General features: G+C 36.9%; 1 protein-coding gene across 4 annotated transcripts in view; it reads left to right on the forward strand.

The window, feature by feature from the left end:
- The window catches only part of LOC126322318 (protein timeless), a 383,108-nt gene extending 371,884 nt beyond the window's left edge, over window positions 1–11,224 (forward strand). For all 4 annotated transcript variants that reach the window (XM_049994282.1, XM_049994284.1, XM_049994280.1 and 1 more), the window contains 4 exons: window positions 2,921–3,074; window positions 3,161–3,250; window positions 8,539–8,812; window positions 11,063–11,224. In XM_049994282.1, coding sequence (XP_049850239.1) covers window positions 2,921–3,074; window positions 3,161–3,250; window positions 8,539–8,770 — 476 coding nt within the window. In that variant the 3' untranslated portion in view covers window positions 8,771–8,812; window positions 11,063–11,224. The remainder of the gene's footprint in view (window positions 1–2,920; window positions 3,075–3,160; window positions 3,251–8,538; window positions 8,813–11,062) is intronic.
- The last annotated feature ends 11,091 nt before the right edge of the window (window positions 11,225–22,315 follow it).

Consider the following 22,315-nt stretch of genomic DNA (forward strand, 5'->3'; position numbering starts at 1 on the left):
GTTTCAACCATTGCGTATGGGAAAGATTACCCAAGAATATTTTTGTAGGGCTAAATGAATTAAAAGTCAGTGTACTAGATGCAGTGATGTGTTTCAACGATGGAGTGATAGGAAGGTTGGAATTCCTGAAAAATTTAGGCATAAAATGTGGCTCTAATAAGGAAGATCACTTGCTTGTGTGTAACAGACAACAGGTGCATGAAGCTGAAAGACTCACTCTTCAAGTTACCTAAGAAGCAAGAAGTGCTAAAAGGAATGCCAAGAGGAAGCTTGAAGATGAAGAACTGCTGAAGGATGAAGACTATGCTTCAGGAATGTTCTGAGGCACAGTTTAATTGGACTCATATCTTCATTCGCAATTTCCCGCATGTTCTATTTTTCAGAATTCAGGTACAAATATCTCCTAAAGTTTAAAAAAGTATTGCTTCAATTTTTTCTGTAACTTGCAATAGCCCATACTTCTGTAGTAGACCTAAGCTTTATTGCAGAAGCAACTAAATTATAGAAAAATGTAAAATGTGATATTTTTCATCATTGTAATATACATAATAGGTGGAACTAAATAGGTCCAGTACCTCAGCCATCATGTCATACATAGCTGGTAAAAATTTGGTCTCCTTCAAATGTATAACATTGGATTGAATGGTACCTCAATTTGAGGAAACATTTTGGAAAAGAAAATTGCATCAGTTTTTTGTAAATTTTTAATAACCCTAAGCAGGTTCAAAAATATTCAAAATACTTTTAATTTGTTTAGAAAGTGTGGTATATTCCCTGATACCAACAAAAATCTGTAAAACATACGCATTATAAACAGTGCCTGAAAGAAATAGGTGTAGATTTTTACATAATATTGAGCCAGAAAAGTATCCTTAAGCACCCCCCCCCATTCAAGGAGTTGAAGTTGCTCTGTCCAAAATGAGTTGTGTTTATGACGGAAGTCCTGCAGTCTGCAGATCTTAACTGAAATCAAGAAACAAACAATTTTCTTAATCAAAAGGATGTTGTGCATGGAGCAGTAGTACATTTTTTTGAAGTTTGACAAAAGAATAAAATGGCAGATATTTGTAGTTTTGCGTGTTTTTTTGGTAATATTTTTTGCAGTAACTAATGAATAGATTAAAATAAAAAATTAGCCTGTTAGTCCTTGTGGACAGGCCAGAGGAGCAATTCAGACAAATTTCAGAGAGATATCTTTATTAATGTGCCTGCAGTCCATTCCGTCAATTTGCAATACAATTGCTGTATGCAGTCTCACCTCAGAAGTTCACGTGTGTGTGAGTGTGAGTGTGTGTATTTGTGTTTGTGTGACAGAGAGAGAGAGAGACAGAGAGAGAGAGAGAGAGAGAGAGAGAGAGAGAGAGAGAGTTTATGGGTGTTTTCTACTGTAGAAGAAGAAGGCTTTTGGCTGAAAGCTCAAGTATATAACTGTTTTTGTTGTGCATGTCTATGACACAACATCTCCTCTATATTATGAGTAGCACTATCCTCTCTATAGTGATGAGTACCACTATCCTCTTCTTAGTATTGTCATTACTCCACCCTGGTCTTTCCCTTCTTTGAAAATGCATTTTGAAACTCTGAGTATTAAATTTTAAAAAATTGTGGGTCATATGGCTTTTTTGCTGTCACGTTTAGTATTTATCACACTAAAATCCACAAAAAAGTCACTTTCATTTGAAAAAGTTGTTTCAATGATCCTCTATACGACTATGAAGTAATATAAGTTAGCCATGGAAAAGTCATTACCCATTTGAAACGACTTAATCCACAATATCTTTGTGCATTCTTTATCATCAAAGGAGGAAAACTGTTGTTTTACCAAGCATGGTAAATATAACAGGCAGACCAAGAATTTGAAGTGTGCTGTCTACGTACTTTACCTTTCAGCTTCACAGTCCTCAGTCAGCAGGAGTCTGAAGATATTAATTAAATAGCCTATTTGCATGATCATTAGAGCACATTGTGATCAAGCAACTTTTGAAGCAATAGCAGCCCTAGACTTTCAGAATACTCTAATTTGAAATTTTGTGATGACAGACATTTTGTACTGCAGCAGCGTGCACCATTACGTGCTTCAGATTTAATCACAAAATATTCATCATTATAAACTCTTTTATGTCAGCCTTAAGCTACACATGGGCTCCATGGGAAGTGCAAAATGCGTGGCCCATTTCTTATGCACTCAAACAACATGAGCAATGTGTAGTATAATGTAAGGCTGACCTCCCTCTTTCCATTCACTAGGTTTCCCCTTCTTCTCACCCCAGAGAAAAGTAAAGAGAGGAAAGAAAGATGGATGATTAATGTGTGATCTTTAACATGCATAAACTGATAGAATTTTACATGTGTTACCAGGATGCATGTCTTTGTTAACATTCCTCATGTTTTTACCACCAGCTTATTACATAATTTGGGCAGTACATTAACACCACTTGACTGATCAATGAAGGATCATGTTGCAAACTTGTATGCAAAAATTCTCCATAGTGAATGTACACACAATTAGCAGCAGTGTTGGAATCTGAGGAAAAGCACACATAATGATATATTCTCTGAAAGGTGCCCCCCTCCCAAGAGTTGCATCTGAAAAATGACTTATTCTGCTTAAACTTGCTACCTACTTGTCATGACTTTCAATTACATTGTATTTATTTTTGCCAGACACTCAACTGTTTACAGTTCACTAGCAAAGTTCTTACAGCATTCATGCAGGTGAAGATGTTGGTTACTTAATCCGTATGGACAAATGTGTAAGATATTTTTTTTTAAATATATGTTACCATTATGCTAATATGAACTTGAGCAAAGTTTGATAGAATTATACTAAACAAATGACTCATTTTACTTTTCTAAACATGTGTTTTTAAACCGAACTTCTTTTTACATCTCTGTTAAATGTATTTTATTTGGGTTGTAGCTGTATTGAAGTTCGATGAAATGTTACTAAAGAATAGTGAATGTCAAATGGAAGACAGTGAAATTATGCCGCCTATGCCTATGATGATGCTAGAAAACAACTTCACACTTCCAAATATTTATCAGTCTTCTTCAGCTATACGATCTGTGCCTCAGTAAGTATATTTTTAATCTATAGAAACTGCTTGAGATTCCTTCACATTATTCAGTATCTCAAATTTTGTTGTGTAATTTTTTTCAGTCCTGCTTCATTTAACGACTGGATGCAGCTTACCATGAATTCAAAAACTGCTGTCTTACCTCAGAGGCCATCATCCCCTACAGAACCAAGGCAAGTATTGTATTTCCCCCCCCCGAATATCTATAAAATACAAATTATATGTGAATGTTGTTGTGGTTTTCAGTCCAAATACTGGTTTAGTGCAGCTGTCTATGCTGCTCTATCCTGTGCAAGCCTCATCATCTCCGAGTAACCACTGCAACCTACATCCTTCTGAATCTGCTTAGTGTATTCATCTATTGGTCTCCCTCTGTGATTTTTTACCCCCCCCCCCCCCCTCCCACTTCCCTCCAGTAGTAAATTGGTGATATCTTGATGCCTCAGAATGTGATATACCAATCGATCCCTTCTTCTAGTCAAGTTGTACCATAAATTTCTCTTCTCCTCAGTTCTATTCAGTATCTTCTCATTAGTTATGTGATCTACCCATCTTCAAAAGTTTCTAGTCTCTTCTTTTCTAAGCTGTTTATTGTGCATGTTTCACTTCCACACATGGCTACACTCCATACAAATACTTTCAGAAAGGACTTCCTCACAATTAAATCTATACTCAGTGTTAACAAATTTCTCTTCTTCAGAAACGCTTTTCTTGCCATTGCCAGTCGAGGTTTTGTATCCTCCCTACTTCAGCCATCATCCATTGTTTTGCTTCCCAAATAGTAGAACTCATTTACTACTTAAAGTGTCTCATTTCCTAATCTAATCCTCTCAGCATTGCCTCATTTAATTTGACTACATTCCATTATCCTTGTTTTGCTTTTTTGGTTGTTCATCTTATATCATCCCTTCAAGACACTGTTCATTCCATTCAATTGCTCTTCCAAGTCCTTTGCTGTATCTGACAGAATTACAATGTCATCGGTGAACCTCAAAATTTTTATTTCTTGCCCATGGATTTTAATACTTACTCTGAATTTTTCTTTTGTTTCCTTTAGTGCTTACTCTTGCTCAGTACACAGATTGAATAAGGTTGGGGACAGGCTACAACCCTGTCTCACTCCCTCCTTAACCACTGCTTCCCTTTCATGTCCCTTGACTCTTATAACTGACATCTGATTTCTGTACAAATTGTAAATAGCCTTTTACTCCCTGCATTTTACTCCTGCCACCTTTGGAATTTGAAAGATCTAAAAAAGTGATAGGTACCACTAACCTGTAAACAATCATCAGACAACCTTGCCAACTGACATAGAGGTTCTGCTGCAGCTGACGTACAGAGGTCAGTGATAGAATGACATACCAAGGTGTCATACAATTTATATTTCATGGTCGCTTTGGTGCCCAACATTGACCACGAGAATAAATGTGCATTGTCGGTATAGTGCAAATATGCAACGTAGTGAAATGAGAGAGAGGACAACCAGCCATATAATAGAATAAAATCACTGCTGCACTGAATGGAAGGGCTATAAATGATGAGTCACAGGTGGCAGATATATGTAGCAGTCATTTCTTAAATATAGTAAAGAGTATAGGGACAAACAGTTCAAGAGAAGTACACAGCAGTATGTTTGAAAAGCAACTCCCATAAAATTCAGTCATATAAAAGTATCACTAAATTCTCCTTCTGAAATTAAGAAAATTATAAATTCTATCAAAATTAAAAGTTTACCTGGTTTTGATGTCATTTCCAAGAGAGTTCAACACACTTGTTGCCACATAATAAGCCCATCTTATCTGTAATATGTAATGCATCACTAATTCAGGATGTTTTTCCAGAGAGACTGAAGTGTGCCATTGTCAAACATCTATTTAAGAAACATGATAGGAGAGAAGCCAATAATACTGATGTGAAGGACATGGTCAATCTAGAAAGACAACAGAATGTGAGGACTTAGGAATCGTCAGAGGAGCACTCAGAACTCCAGATTCATAATTATCGTCAATCCAATGTGCGAATGATGCTTGAATGACTACAAGGACCATTATTAGGCAGCTCATAGAAAGGTGGCTGAACTCACAGCACCACTTGTGCTGACTACCATTGACCACTGTACACCATCAAGACCGTTTGGAGTGGTGTTAGGCACATTTAGCCTTGAATCTCATTGAATGGTGTAGAATTGTCTTCAGTGATGAGTTCCATCACAAATTGAGCTCCAATAAGAAGTGAATACATGTCTGGAGATGCCATGGACAGCAGTGGGATATCAACCTGACTGTTACCTGCCATATGTTCCAGCAGTGAGGAGTGATGATCTGGGGTGCTGTTTTATTTCATAGCAGGACCCCTTTGGTTGACATTGCAGCACCCTTATAGCACAGTGGTACATCAATGACATTCTAAGCCCCATTTGTTGATCTTCATGGCAAACTTGATAATGCCTGCCTGCACATGGTGAGAGCGTCTACTGCTCGTCTTCAAGCTTGCCAAAGAGTATCTTGGTCAGCATGATCGCTGGATCTCTCATGAATTGAGAACATTTGGAACATTATGAGTAGGGCCCTACATCCGACTCAGGATTCTGATGATCTAATTGCCATTTGGACAGAATTTGGTATGTTATCTGTCAAGAGAACATCTAACAAATGTATCAATTAGTGCCAAGCTGAACAACTGCTTGCATCAGGGCCAGAGGTGGACCAATGCATTAGTCACTTGCTCAGTTTGTGAAATTATTTTTCTTGAATAAATCATCCAATTTTTCTGAAACTGTAATCATTTGTTTATCTCTATGGTTACATTACATCTACTGCATCTACTAATTTTCATCCTATTCAGATAATTTCTTCGTGGTACGTCCTCTTTTTTTTTTTTTTTTTTTTTTTTTTTTTTTTTTTTTTTTTTTTTTTTTTTCCCCCCCTCTATCTTAGAGCGAATCAGGATAACGTAATTTTTTCACAAAGTGGCAGTGTAGCCTTTTCTGTGCTTCTGTCTGCAAATGAATGACAGTAGTTCTAGTAATTGGCTGGACTGATCTCAGATACCTGTATCAAACCTTGTTCATCATCTTTGGAGTAAACTAAAGAATCTCATCTGTCCAGGTCAGTCCCCCAAAAACTGAATGATGCACCTTGCTTTTGGAAGAAATGAAACAAAATTAACTCTTTGTGATTAGTGGTAAACCTCCCTGATGATTAAATACTGTAATAGAAATACATTATGTGATCAAAAGTATTTGGACTCACCCACACCCCCAAAAACAGTTTTTCATATTGAGTGCATTGTGTTGCCACCTACTGCCAGGTACTCCATATCAGCAACCTCAGTAGTCATTACACATAATGAGAGAGCAGAATGGGGCACTCTGCAGAACTCACGGCCTTCGAACATGGTCAGGTGATTGAGTGTCACTTGTGTAATATGCCTGTACGGGAGATTTCCACACTCCTAAACATCCCTAGGTCCTCTGTTTCCAATGTGATAGTGAAGTGGAAATGTGAAGGGATACATACAGCACAAATGCGTACAGGCTGACATCGTCTGTTGACTGACAAGTCAACATCGTCTGTTGCCGACAGATGAAGAGAGTCATAATGTGTAATAGGCAGACATCTATCCAGACCATCATACAGGAATTCCAAACTGCATCAGGATCCAGTGCAAGTTCTATGACAGTTAGGTGAGAGGTGAGAAAACTTGGATTTCATGGTCAAGCAGCTGCTCATAAGCCACATATCATGCCAGTAAATGCCAAATGATGCCTCACTTGGTGTACGAAGCATAAACACTGGACGATTGAACAGTGGAAAAATGTTGTGTGGAGTGACGAATCACGGTACACAATGTGGCGATCCGATGACAGGTTGTGTTTGGCAAACACCTGGTGAACATCATCTGCCAGTGTGCATAGTGCCAACACTAAATTCGGAGGTCGTGATGTTATGGTGTGTTGTGTTTTCCATGAAGGGGCTTGCACCTCTTTAAGCACCTTCTTGCTTCCCACTGTTGAAGAGCAATTTGAGAATGGCAACTGCATCTCTCAACATGATCGAGCATCTGTTCATAATGCACGGCCTGTAGTTGAGTTGTTACCTGACAATAACATCCCTAATGGACTGGCCTGCACAGAGTCCTGACCTGAACCCTACTGAACACCGTTTGTTTTGGAACACCGACTTCATCAGGGCTAAGGTGGGGCCAACACCATATGGAATTCCAGCATTACCGATGGAGGGCGCCACAAACTTGTAAGTCATTTTGACCCAGGCGTCCTGATACATTTGATCACATAATGTAAGAAGATTTATAAACCATCAGTAAAATGGCAGATCTGTTTAGTGTGAACAGCAATAAGGCATCTGGACACTGTTGGAACATAGTGTACATTTCACATCATTTTGGTCACCACAAGATTGCCTTTGTCTTTAAAAATCATAGAGCTAATAATATGATTCTGATTGATTCAGTGAAAGATCATAGATTTTTACAGAAAAAGGGCATTTAAATGTTCTGCAAGTACGATAAGGAAACGTAAAGGGCTACTATACACACCGTACTGAAGTGGTGCTTCAATCATCATCTGTGTATTCACCTACCACAACACTGCAAAACTGCTGCTACTGAACAGTATACTATATTGCAGCTGGTCATTCCATTTTGTTAAACTGACAAATTCTTAGCTTAAATGATGATGTTCTTTGAACGGTTATCAAGGAAGCTATGGAAATACAATTTCAGGTGATTCATTTAATTGTGATGATATGTTACTATCTCTAGAGACATTCTACCAGACAATCTCCGTAATTCACCCCAAAAGAAGACTTCTCACTACAGTCAAGACCACTGACAACAACATATATTATTATTAATAGTAATGTAGATGAAACTGTTCATAAGTCATGTGTGTCAATGCATGTCAGAAAATGAAAGAAACATATCATCGTAACAGTCATGGATAACATATCTATTACTATGTTGAAGATACGAACCATATATTGTGGTGCCCATTTGTCTTCGCATTTTTAGCATCTTTCATCTACTCTAATGCAATCTTCACACTTCATTGTTGACAATCGTAAATTTTTAATGTATTTGAAACACGTTTTTCGTAAACAACAAGCTGTGCAATATAAACAACTTACAATTTTAAGAAATATAAGATGTGAACTGGCATATAAATTAAAGAAGGTTTAGCTAGTGGTTGCCAGCAAATTTCATGATAGGAAAGTGTCTTTTCCAGTGTCCCTCAAAATACATTTAGTGGAAAAAGACATTGCTTTAGGAATTCTATTTGTAGGAAGGTGTTTTCTTTCTATGATAAATGGAATTCTCTACTAAAACTACACTCTGTTATTATCAATTTGCATGTAATTATGTTTCTCACTATGTAAAGCAGTATATTTCTTTGGTGATATACAGAGTTATATGATACATGATGGGTAACTTTGTCCTGCAGTTTTCTTTCTGGGGTGCAACATGCTGATATCGACAAAGGGCCACCCACTGTATCAAATGAGAAATTTCATGAAGATTGTGATTCTAATGATGAACTGAGAGTCTGTAGCTTAAGTGAAATGGAAGCTGAGAGTGTGGCTTCAGAACTTACGCGAATGTGTGTCAGCGATGAAGAAGATAAACAAGGCATCGAAGTGCCTTTTCCAAGTTCCAGTACTGCTGGTCTTTCGTAAAAGACTGTGGACATTGTATGGTGAAATTAGCAGTGTCATTTGGTAAGAAAGAAAAAACTTACTAGAAATGTTTCACATATTTGATAGTGGAAACAGTGACAAAGTGTTTCAACTTGAAAATAGCCAAAATGTCACAAATATCAGATTTTTTCATTTGATGTGAAAGCTTTTGCCGAGATATATGACATATTTTGTTAACATGCACATGGTATGGCACTGAAACACAATATATCATCTTAGCAAATGAATATATTAATCACGGATTCACTATTTTTTAAGAATATATTATTTAGCACTGAGAATTCTGATATTTTTAAGTTCAGGAAGTAGATATATAAGGATAAAGTACAAAGAACTCTTGTGCAAAGTGCTCAAAATATTAGGCAGTTTTGTTGTTAGTAATGCAGACATTGGCAGCACTTATCAACTAACAATAGTAATGTATCACACATGTCCAAAATGTAGCAACAGAAAGAACTTTGAAGGTAATAAATTTCCTCGTTCTTATTCCTTTACATGCTTAACATATATCTCTTGTATCTGTTAAGAATGTGTATTATTTAGGAATAAATGTAACAACTCCTGGATAGGAAAACCACTGAGTTATTGAAAGGCAAATAAACATCACTGAGAATTTGGTTACGTTTCAGATGAATCCTTTCTTGACCTATAGTGCACACACTCCCTCGTGTGCGCATGTACTCACTCATGTGTGCATGCACGCGCACACACACACACCTACCCCCCCCCCCCCCCCACACACACACACACATACATACAATACACCAGGTAAACTGCAGTGGCAGCTCTTAGCTGGGGCTGTGTAGTAGTACTGGCCTACAAGTAACTGGTAATTGTGAAGTAAGATTCATCTAATAACTAGCAAAGTTTCTCAGTTTTATTCATGTGTATTTTGACAGCTCAACACTTATATTGTTTGATGAGCTGTTACTTCTGCCTACAAATCATTTACACCTTACCAGGATCTCCCATTAACATGTTTAGAATATTTGTTTTTCTTAAATATCTACATCTGCTTTGGTTGTTTGCCAGTGGTAATACTACTACAGGCTCACCAGAAAAAACAACAGTCAACCCCAGTTTACCACATATTAGAATTTGTCCCTAAAAGTCCAATAAATAGTAAGTCATACTCATTTGTTATAGAAATAGTATTAAACCACCATTTGCCTCATTGCAAATACAATCACAGTTCAGGTAGCTAACATACTAGCAATATGTATGAGCTAGTTGCCACCACCAATGGACACAATATCAAATGCTGATCAGTAACACTGCAAATGACATTGAACGTAGTGGAAAACAACTGGGACATGCCCATTATTATTTTCCTACAGACAAGTTATCTTACAGCACTTGTTGCTCTTTAATGTAATCTGAGCAAGTGAAGTTTATACATAATGTATTACTAAATCCATTTATTGCTCAATAACTCACCTGAAAATGCGGATTCAAGCTACTTTTCATATATAGCTATGACTCAGCTGATGTATTTTGCTGATGATGAACACAAAATTCCTGTTTATTTATCAAAAATGTCTTCTCCTAGGATGTTTTCCAACAGTAACAATGTATGAATTAAGCGGACAAGAAGTTTTCATGCTTTGCTTGTGCCCTTAATTACCATATATGTAAAGGGATCTTGCCTTGCAAGGTATAATTTTACTGAAATGCCTTTTATCAAATAAATTACAAGTATGTAGCAATGAATATTGGATACATTAATAGAACATAGGTATTTTCGATGGGTTCTGGGTATCAATAGATTAAACTTCTGATGAATTTGTTTTAATTGTTTATTGTAATGTATAGATATTTTCTTATTTTATTACAGCTTAAGCATCCAACAGATATTGATAAAAACTGCAGTAAATATTAGCAACATTCAATTTAGGTGTCTACACAGTAAGAAAAAAAAAAGCAATAGTGTGTTCTTATGCTAGAAAACTTACTTTTAAAAATTGTATTTTGTGTCAGAAAGTAAGATGTTCAGTATTTGAACTTAGGTTAAATAGTGTGTGTGTGTGTGTGTGTGTGTGTGTGTGTGTGTCTGCCTTGGTAGTAACTGATCATCTGTTTGGTGTTTGTTCCGTCCTCCAAGTGAATCATTGAAAGCTTTCATTATTTTATTACAGTTGATTAAATTGTTACTATGTTTCTCATGTCACATGTTATTTTCTTATTGCTTTTACTGTCTGTCCTTAATGTTTCATGTTGATGCATCTAATAGCCAAAGTATTAAAATTTTGTCCTGTGTGTTTCATGTTTTAGATTGAGTATGAGACTAATTGAAGAACAGAAGTTTCAGTAAAGCTACTGTGTTCAAGTTTGTAATTTTATACTTGTTATTACTGAAAAGAGTTTTGAAAATGATATGTCACATAAGTATATTATATGTATGTCAGAATAAAGATGACCCTTACTATATCACTACATCATTCTGTTATTCTCATTGTTTTTAATATTAAAACAAAAATTTTGAAGTAGCATTATATTTATAACTGGATGAATATGAAATTTGTTGCCAGTATATTTCATTATTTTCACCTTTGTAAAGAACATTTTTTACTATAAGTTTATATGTCTACAGTATGCGCTTGCAACATATATAAAGTGCAGATATGTGCTGGATATCCATGTTGTTGCCCAATTCTAAGGCTTCAACTTGGTGACATGTAGCCTTCTAACACAAACAGCATGATACCAGTGAACTATTAATGACAGACTGAAACTTCTACTACATCTAATAATTTCATTGCACTCAAACTCTTTTAAATGGCATGTTGAGTACTGTAATGGTAACAGCCAGACAAGACCATATTATTTTGCACTACAATTTAAAAAATTTGTTAATCAGGTATCAACAGTTAATTTTGACAATACTACATGGTCAAGTGTGTAGTTCACAGAAGAATAGGTGTCATTTTTCACGTAACATTAATCATAAAAAGTGGAAATTTTTGAGAAGGGAAATCACAATTTTTGACTTAATTTTTTTTTACAAATTTAACTGGTTTAAATTTTTCTGTTTGCATTTCATTTCAAGAGCATGTAAATGGTCACTGCAACCAACTTTAAAAAAATATTCTTGACCAATTGTGTCATGAACTGCTAAAAGCATAAGTTGAAAATTCTACATAACTTATAACTTTTGCTAATCGATCTTTTGTTAGGATGTACAATGTAGCAAATGGGTTATCAATTTTTAAAATAATGTTTACTGTTTTCCCTATTATTGTAAAGTTTTTGTTTCCTACAACAGAGTTTTATCAAATATTTTTATTAGTATAGATACACATTGCCACCATAATGTTATGAGCTAATGGTAAAAATTTGAAATGTGTAGCTAGAATTTTATGGAAAGTAGGCCACATATAACAGAAAATAAAGTTTACCAGAAACAGAAGGAAAAAATAAAAAATTATAGCTACAAGGATGAGAAACAGCTCAAATACACCACCCCTGCAATCCTTGTTATCTTTCTATGTCACACAATTTTAATTTTCTTCTCTTATTTAATGATTTTGTCTGTTCTTGATATTTTGTGGTTGTCCAAATCTTCAAGAACTGTTAGTGTATTACAGCTGTAGGGCTCTGGATTGAGACCCCTAGTGTTGTTGGCATGACAGAGTGTGGAGTGCAGTGGAGCAGGCCAGATGTGGTGCACTGAGTACTAAAGATATGACATTATTGGTACAACTTGTTATTACTTTAAAGTATAAAACTGTGTATTCTTCTCTGTGATGGCATCCTTGACAGTGGCAGTGCAGTGCACGACCTTGCAATGTGCTAACACACTCTCAACAATCTTCAGAGGACATCACCCTGGTGGTGTACATCCACATAAATGTGGTGTCAGGCAGGTGGCAGGTCTTGCTTGCCCTACAGCAGGCTTTTCTGCCCAAGACAGCAGCTACATATTGCTAGACCACTTCATAGACATCAAAGCAATGTACCCAGGTAAACTCTCAGCTAGAGATGGACAACAGCATAGATATTCCACAAAGAAAGGCTGAGGAAGTTGAAGGAACCTTACAGGACTAGTCAGGGGCATCAGCAGCTAGCACATTGTCCAAATACTGTGACAAGTGGACAGTGCGTGGAAACGCTATCAGTTTGGATTAGCAAGCCAGAGGTAGAAAATTCCAAGGTTTCTCATTAGTGGTTGTGAGTACAGCAGACCATACAGATAGAAGTTTCTATAGAGAAAGTCATATTGGCAAGCGTTAGCTGCAAATCGCAAGTTCTATATAAAAATACAATTAATTTGGCTAGAGAGAACGGTATGGTGATAGTGTTGTACTCAGGAGTGCCTGTCGATTGTTAAAGATTTTTTCCCCCCACAAACACTATGCAGGAGATGGTGATAGGTATTGCTTTCAGTCTTCTGCAACATGAACTCAAAATGATTAGTCTTGGAAGTTCTCTTCCTATTAATAATAACTACCTTTTCTCTCTCATAGTACGACAACACTGATGATGATGCAGTGGTCATTTTCTTGGAGGATTATTCCTGTGCATCTGAAGATTTGCTGGAATGGTTCATGATGTGCATAGGGGGAACAAGTGTACTTGAGGCTCGTAGCAATAAGATATTTTTCTTTCTTTTTAGTTTTTAGCACAAAGAGAACAAATATACAACTGTAAACCATGGTGGACGAGAACAGAAGAGCTATTTTACAAGCATTGATTATGCAGATAAACCTTACAGATACCTAAAGATCTGCCCACTATTGTATACTGACGTGGTTGACTACAACTGGATGACAGGAAGCAATTGTGGTGCAATACAACATCTTCAATTTCCTGTCTTTAAAATTTTAAATTACGACTTTTTGCTTGCATGGGTACAGAAGAACTTTATTGGCGCAAAATTTTTAATTTGTTCTTTGCCCAGAATGTGTCAGCATTATAATATGTAAATTTATGTTTACAAATAATTTACAACAAGCACATTTGAAGATCAAAGTTTTTGCTCCCTATATTGGAGTATAACCATTGCCTGCTACCGGCACGGTTAAGCACATGCACATCACATCATGTACTTTGTGCGTATTTGTTGTGAATTCATTAGAACTGCAACTACAGATATGCTGTCCAAGTTTGTGATACCATTTCACTTTTTATTACGAAGTTTGCTGGGAAAGTGTTCATTATGTTGCATCAAAGTGACGTACCATGGTGTGCGCATACTTGGATTATCTATGCTGTGATGAGTAGGCTCATCATTTACGGCCTAGGGCAGTGGTTCCCTGTCATAACTCAAATATTTCAGGAATTGAAATCAACTTGTGCGATCAGCACCATGTTGACACTTTATCAAGATCAAGGTAAGTTCACAATGTTTTCTACTTTATTCTGAACCCACCCTTTTGTAAAATGTCTGTCGTCCCACAACTCTACTGAGGATCAAAATGTTTTGCTTATGGTAAGCACTTGTACTTGTTTTTCACTTCAACACACGGGTACACTAGTTTGCTGTTGTTATTTTAGATGTTCATTACGAGCGATTGGTATTTTGAAGTTTCATATTCACATAGTTTTGCTGTACATAAGACATTATTCAACCCAATTTAAATTTCATATTTCAATATTAAGAGGACAAAATGTGTACAAGTTTCACGTGATGATGCATAATCCTCCATTTATACATCCTATCTGATGTGAGCATTTACTGAAGAGAAGACAACTCCATGGCATCTACATTGTGATAAGCCAACATAGCTACACTTACCTATGCCTTTTGCAAGTCTGCTAGAAGGTGTATATAAGTCTACAGGAATGAGTATATGAAAAGGAAGAAGCATTAATTTTACTGTGTTAGTACAGTCCTTCATTTATTTATAATAGAACCACTGAGTGCATTCTTTGTGAACATTTACTCATTTTTGTGTCAACTCACTTATTTTGTGTTTCCTACCTACTGGTAAATTCTGATTGTACGAGGGTCAGTCAAAAAGTAATGCCTCCTATTTTTTTTTCTACGTTTAATTGTCAGGAAATTTAAATGCAATTACATAGGTTGAAAACCACAACATTGAGGATCATTTTGTCATTTTTCAATGTAATCTCCGCCCATCTCTACAGTTTTGGTCCATCTTTGAACAAGGGCATGTATCCCAGCATGGTAAAAATCACAGCTCTGCTTCCTAACCCATTGACGCACGGATGTTTTGACGGCCTCCTCATCTTCAAAATGAATCCCACGATGAGCTTCTTTTAGTGGCCCGAACAGATGGAAGTCTGATGGTGCCAGGTCAGGGCTGTATGGGGGATAAGGCAAAACTTCCCATCCAATTTTGACAATCTCGTCAGAGGTGTGACGACTGGTGTGTGGTCTTGCATTGTCATGCAAAAGAAGAACATCTGCCATTGATTTTGTTGGGCGAACTCGCTGAAGACGTGCTTTAAGTTTTTTGAGGGCTGTGACGTATTGAACAGAATTTATTGTGCATCCCTGCTCCAAAAAATCAACCAGAATCACACCCTCTGTATCCCAGAAAACTGTTGCCATAACTTTCCCTGCCGATCGCACAGTTTTAAATTTTTTCTTCCTCGGCGAGCTTGTGTGACGCCACTCCATTGACTGCCTCTTTGATTCGGGTTCAAAAAAATGCACCCATGTTTCGTCCCCGGTCACAATTTTTTTCAGAAACTCATCTCCCTCCAAACGGAAGCTCTGCAAGTGTTGGGAGGCTATTGTTTTCCTTGCCTCTTTATTCTGATCGGTTAACATTCTTGGAACCCACCGTGCACAAACTTTTGAGTACCCCAATTGTTTAATCGTGATCACACTGCCTTTACTAAGAGAAATAATGCGACACACTTCATCTGCAGTCACCCGACGGTCACCACGAATGATGTCATCAACTTGCTGAATGTTGTGTGGAGTCACTGCACTCACCGGCCTGCCGCTCCGCTTTTCGTCAGTCAACGGTGTTTGCCCTTCAGCTTCCTTACAACGACGAACCCATCGTCTAACAGTGGTGCTGACATCCACTGTCACAACACCATACACCTTCTTCAGTCTTTCATGAATGCGTATGAGCGTTTCACCTTCTGCATTCAAGAATTCAATCACACAACGCTGTCGCAAACGAACATCGATGTCGGCCATCTTACAAACTTCTGCTGTGCTGCCACCTGTTGACACAGAAAGTTACTACTGCAGTGGATTGCAGAAGAAGGTTTGAGGAATGGCGTCAAATTCAAATTTTTCACTTAACTTAATTTTTTTAAGTAGAAAAAAAATGGGAGGCATTACTTTTTGACCAACCCTCATACAATACCATGTTATACAAGTCAACAACATCAACTGTTTGAAAATACCTGCAATTCTTTGGTGTTTGTGACATATACATTTTCACTAAAGGATATCACTCTTGTGTATTATGATGTGTATGTATGTTGGTATGAAGGTTGTGTCAGTGAATAGCTGTAAGGCAATGTTTGGGTAACTCATGATCATTTGCAAATGCACCATGAACACATGTGCTTTGTGCTCTTATCAGCAACTTATACTTACATTATCTGGTGTGACCGTGTGGTCTGATAGTAAGAGACCTAAATTTAACTTTTGTAACAGCTGATATACTACAGGCTTTCCATAAACACACATTCACAAAAATATTTCTATACTTATAATTATTCATATTATGGTGCGTCCCTTTTGCTTTGGTACCTAGCAACTAACCATTGTGTTCCTTGTCTATCCCAGGATGTGTCCATACAACATTCTCTAGAGGGAAACTTAACACTAATTTAAAACTAGATACATAGTTGCTTGATGGCTACTAACACATCAGTTTTTCAGTATATACATAACAGATTTTCCATCAGTATGCAAACTGTGTTCATCAGTCATCTCTTTCATAAGAATTTAGATGTTTATAGTGCATCTTTTGTTTTGGTTTACCTTTTTTACCTGAAAGTAAAAGTGTTGACACAATCTCATTATCTTTCACAGCTTATTCAAAATTTTACATCTATTCCTTCCTTCATTGTACATAGATATCCTACTACAGTGTTAGGTGTTGCTTGCATATGGTCACTTGTAAATGCATACGTATTGTGCATATTAATACAGTGTGTAGATATTTTTTCGTATGAAGTTTTTGTTTTGTTATGTCTGCTGTAAATACTCCAGATATTAATTCTTCTCTTTTTTTAGTTTTAGCTTCGTAGTGTAGACTCTTCATTTCCATGGTAGTTAACTTATATTGTAAAGTTTCTAAAATACAGTGTGGTTGGTGTTCATTTGCTTCAGTCTGCCGGTGATGCAGTGTGTCGAATTATGCTGTACTGTGCCCATGTGCAATGGCTGTTGACTTATAAGCAAGCCCCACTGTGTATGGGTAGTGTCTCTCTCTCTTCATAACATCATTTGTTTTGTCTCTCAGGCATCATATTATTACAGAGTGTTTAGAGATGCACAGATTATTAAAATAAATCTTGCACTCGGATTTGGAAGCGTTAGAGCTTTTTTTATGGCTAATGGACATTTAATCGAAATCTTGTTGTTGTTGTGGTTTTCACTCCAGAGACTGGTTTGATGCAGTTTTCCATGCTACTCTATCCTGTGCAAGCTTCATCTCCCAGTACCTACTGCAACCTACATCCTTCTGGATCTGCTTAGTGTATTCATCTCTTGGTCTCCCTCTACAATTTTTACCCTCCAGGCTGCCCTCCAATACTAAATTGGTGATCCCTTGATGCCTCAGAATATGCCCTACCAACCGATCTCTTCTTCTAGTCAAGTTGTGCCACAAATTTCTCTTATCTCCAATTCTATTCAATACCTCCTCATTAGTTATATGATCTACCCATCTAATCTTCAGCATTCTTCTTCTGTAGCACCACATTTCAAAAGCTTCTTGTCCAAACTATTTATCGTCCACATTTCACTTCCATATATGGCTACACTCTGTAGAAATACTTTCAGAAACGATTTCCTGACACTTAAATCTATACTCGATGTTAACAAATTTCTCTCCTTCAGAAATGCTTTCCTTGCCATTGCCAGTCTACATTTTATATCCTCTCTACTTTGACCATCATAAGTTATTTTGCTCCCCAAATAGCAAAACTAATTTACTGATTTAAGCATCTCATTTCCTAATCTAATTTCTGCAGCATCACCTGATTTAATTCGACTACATTCCATTATCCTCGTTTTGCTTTTGTTGATGTTCATCTTATATCCTTCTTTCAAGACAATGTCCATTCTGTTCAGATGCTCTTCCAGGTCCTTTGCTGTCTCCGACAGAATTACAATGTCTTCAACAAACCTCAAAATTTTTATTTCTTCACTATGGATTTTAATTCCTACTCCATATTTTTCTTCTGTTTACTTTACTGCTTGCTCTTTATACAGATTGAATAACATCGGGGAGAGGCTACAACCCTGTCTCACTCCCTTCTCAACCACTGCTTCTCTTTCATGTCCCTGGACTCTTTTAACTGCCATCTGGTTTTTGTACAAATTGTAAATAGCCTTTCACTCCCTGTATTTTACCCCTGCCACCTTCAGAATTTGAAAGAGAGTATTCCAGTCAACATTGTCAAAAGCTTTCTCTAAGCCTACAAATGCTAGAAATGTAGGTTTGCCTTTCCTTAATCTATTTTCTAACATAAGTCGTAGGGTCAATATTGCCTCACGTGTTCCAACATTTCTTAAATAAGTAAAACTTGCATTCTATTCAATTAACAAACGTTCTATAAGTATTGAAAATTACTAAGCATAAAATTGTGATCAACTGTGTCATCTTGTTTATATATTTGCTACTTCTAGGTTTTTTAACCTATGCTAACTTTGCCTAGTGCACAAATTACTGCAAATCTTTATGTGGATGGAGTCCTTTGTTCTTTCCACTGTTCAGGTAGGCTAAAGCGCAAGCAGCCTGGATGTCGATTTTAGATATGACAAATGGACCTGTATACAGAAGTTGACGATCTACAGTTTAACTTCCTATACTTTGCGGATTTTGAGTGTGTCCTTAGGATACCTGTTGTCCTGCATGGAATGGAACAGTGTGTCTTAATTTCATGTCATATGAGAGGGTACCCAGAAAAAAACAGAATAACAGTCCCGGGGGTGTAGTATGCATTTCTGCTACTATGCATTTATATTGCAACTCATTGACAATTCAATGCCACCTGTGTTGTTGATCTGGCTTGTTCTGTTTATCTGCACTGACTGTCTATGCTAGCGCTGTTTTGTTCTTGTTTTGTTTATTATGATAACAACTTTAAGTGCACAATGTGCACATGTTAAATTTTATTTTATATGTAGTAAAAATGATAATGAACTGTTTAAATGTGAAAAGAGCTTACCAAGATGATGCTGTGGAAAAAACTCAAGTGTACGAGTAGGTTGCTTGACTGAAAAATGGCAACATGTCAATTGATGGCAATTCTCCTTCTGTGCATCCAACAACTGCCCAAATTGACAGAAATATTGAAAAAATATGAGAGCTTGTGCTCACAGACCATCAACAGACAACTGATAAATTGTCAGAGATTAGTGGATTATCTTGGAGCTGTGTTTTCATAAAGAAGATCTGATTTGTGGCAGACTAGAGACTGGTTGTTCCAACACGACAATGCACGTACATACACAGCCATCTCTGTTAGACAGGTTTTGGCTAAAAATGTAGGGTACTTACATGTATAACAGTACAACGGTCCATCGTAAAATTAATTAAAGGATCAGGTATTGCTGCTTAACCTGAAGGAGCTTTTTCTAGACTGCCGAATAAAGTATGAGGAAAAAATGCAACAGTTTCCATAAAGAAAGAAGCAAGAAAATATTGTGCTTAGAAAGGTGGCAGAGGCCACTGACTGGCGGTGCCCCATATGTGGAATGTCAGTTTCAAGTTGTGTACAATGAAATTGACAATTTGATGAAGTTGTCAAGGGGAGGACTGTGGCGCCCAAGTAGGGACATGATATTAAAGCAACTGTGAAATGTGGTCTACCTTGTGTTGGTCTTTTCAGGGTTTCCAGCTGTGACAACACAGACATCAGCATCGGATCTATGATATTTCCAAACCGGTGCAAAAACTTGATAGTGGGCCCTCCCCCCTCCCTTCAAGCTTTTCAAATAGAATGTTTAAAATTCTAATAAACGATTTTTCAGAAGTATGTTCATTTTGTAGTGTACATATTTCTGAAGAGCTTGATATATAAAACATATATGTTCGAGGAAATGTAAGACATGTTAATTGGTCTTAAGTGTGCCAAAGTGCAGTGCCACGCCTCTTCATACAGAATTCTTCTACCGCAAGTCACTGTATAACGGTCTGTGGAACTCAAATGTTAAATTTTCTTGATTTAGAAATTAAAATGTCCTGTGGGCCCTCCTGCTCCCAGTCGGCCTGTTTGACATGCTACCCCTTAAAAAGCTGATAATTAATACTAAGTGGGATTACTTGTGACCGGAAGAATAAGAATTCTTCAGAAAATTTGCACTCTTTATTGCCTATTAGCAAATAAATTTCTCTTCTGGGCGACATAAAATTAAATATAAGAAACATAAAACCAATAAAGACAAGAGACAATCTAGACAGTACACATTTCATAAGTCCTTAGGTCCCAGCATTTTTTCCCCTTCTAATCTTGCTACAGCTTTATACAGCGTGCTTTCCTTCCTGCAAAATTATCTATTACCTCTCAAAGTTCGTCGAATGTTTTGCTGCATGAAAAATCAAAATGTCGTTTTCCACTACTGAAAAAGCTGTTAATACAAATAGTACCCACGATTTATGTGGTCACTGACTGCTATATAAAACGGAATAGGTCTTTCTAATATTGCAGCAATTTTAAAAAAATGGCTCTGATTACTATGGGACTTAACATCTATGGTCATCAGTCCCTAGAACTTAGAACTACTTAAACCTAACTAATCCAAGGACATCACACAACACCCAGCCATCACGAGGCAGAGCAAAACCCTGACCCCGGCAGGAATCAAACCCGGGCGTGGGAAGCAAGAACGCTACTGCACTACCACATGCTGCGGACACAGCAGCAATTTTAACACACGTCAAATAAGCGAGACTATTTTGGCACAAATTAACATTTTTATCCATCTCATCTACATAAATAACATGATGGAATACAATCAACCAAGTGCCACTATCAAGAGATCGAAAAGTGTTATTAGTAGCAATAGTAGTAGTAGTAGTAGCAGTGCGCATTTTTTTTTTTTTTTTTTTTTTTTTTTTTTTTTTTTTTTTTTTTTGTAAATTTGGAACCATCAAACTCTTCGATATAATTTTTGTGATGTCCCCATTTCTTCCCTTTCCTCGTTCTAACAATCTCGTCATCTCTAATTCTGTAACTATTCTGGCCATTGTCAAAACTGATTCACCAGTTAACTTCACTATCCCTGCCAGAATCACTGGTTCAGTTATCCCGCTTTTGTTCTCTGATTAGGCGTTATTTGGCAAAAATTTTCGGTCAAAATTTCATTTTCTTGGATACACCGAGAAGGTAATGTGAATCTTTATTACCTGTTATTTCTGGTAGTCTTTTATTTCCACCCTAGCCTGAATCTGTGGATGTCGCTAATGATTATAACAACACTTATAATTAGCACAACCACTCAACTAAATAAACAGTGGTTGGCATTTACCCGTCCGTGTTTATTCGACTCAGCTCTGATAGTCCCGCCCCCCTTTGTCTGTGGGGAAGTTTTTTGTTTCTAGATGTGACGGGGATTCCCATGGCACACACCACATATACTATGCACACTTTCAAAAGTCAACTTATAATTCGTTCCGAAATAACTTACAATGTGTTCAAAAATGTTAAAAAACCAACAGGGATGCATTTCAAAATCATATGAAGAATCGATAGGCCAACGTGCGCTGGATGCTAGGCACTTTCAATATGAATTTGGCGCCGGCTAAATTGCCCCCCTCCCCTTTATCCGGACCTGACAGACATAATAGATTTGACTGACAATCTTGAGAGGTGTTACAGGTGTTACTTGCTAGCTTACTGTAGTATTTGTGTCTTAGAATGATTAATTCATTATAGCAGAAAGGGGTTTATGCAGAAATTAGCTTTACTGAATATTGTGGATCCATTTTTGCAGTTATTGGGGATGTATAAATCTTGTTCCCATGATGTGATTGCTGATAATTATATTGAGTATATATATTAAAAATAAAATGCCAATTTTTACAATAAACAACCATAATCTTTTTTGTAATGCTCGAGTAGAAATGTATCTATGACATATATCCCAACTGGAAGCTGTTATTGTATCTCATCCTAATTGTTTGAGGAACAGTATTTCGCACATAATTCAACTATATCTTCCTTTTCAACAGTTATCTCAGCATAAAACTGTCAGTTTTGTTTCGAGAATAAAAATAGCTGTTTTCAAATGTGGAAGAATTAGCAGAGTTGCAGATGGTGCTGCTTCAAAGTAGCATGACAAGAACCAGATAATGTAGGAAGAACTGCATTGGTTAAAAAAGAACCAGCACAAAGTTCAAAATTAAGATCAGGAAATAC

Source organism: Schistocerca gregaria, chromosome 2, assembly GCF_023897955.1.
Source record: "Schistocerca gregaria isolate iqSchGreg1 chromosome 2, iqSchGreg1.2, whole genome shotgun sequence".
Classification (NCBI taxonomy): Eukaryota; Metazoa; Arthropoda; class Insecta; order Orthoptera; family Acrididae; genus Schistocerca; species Schistocerca gregaria.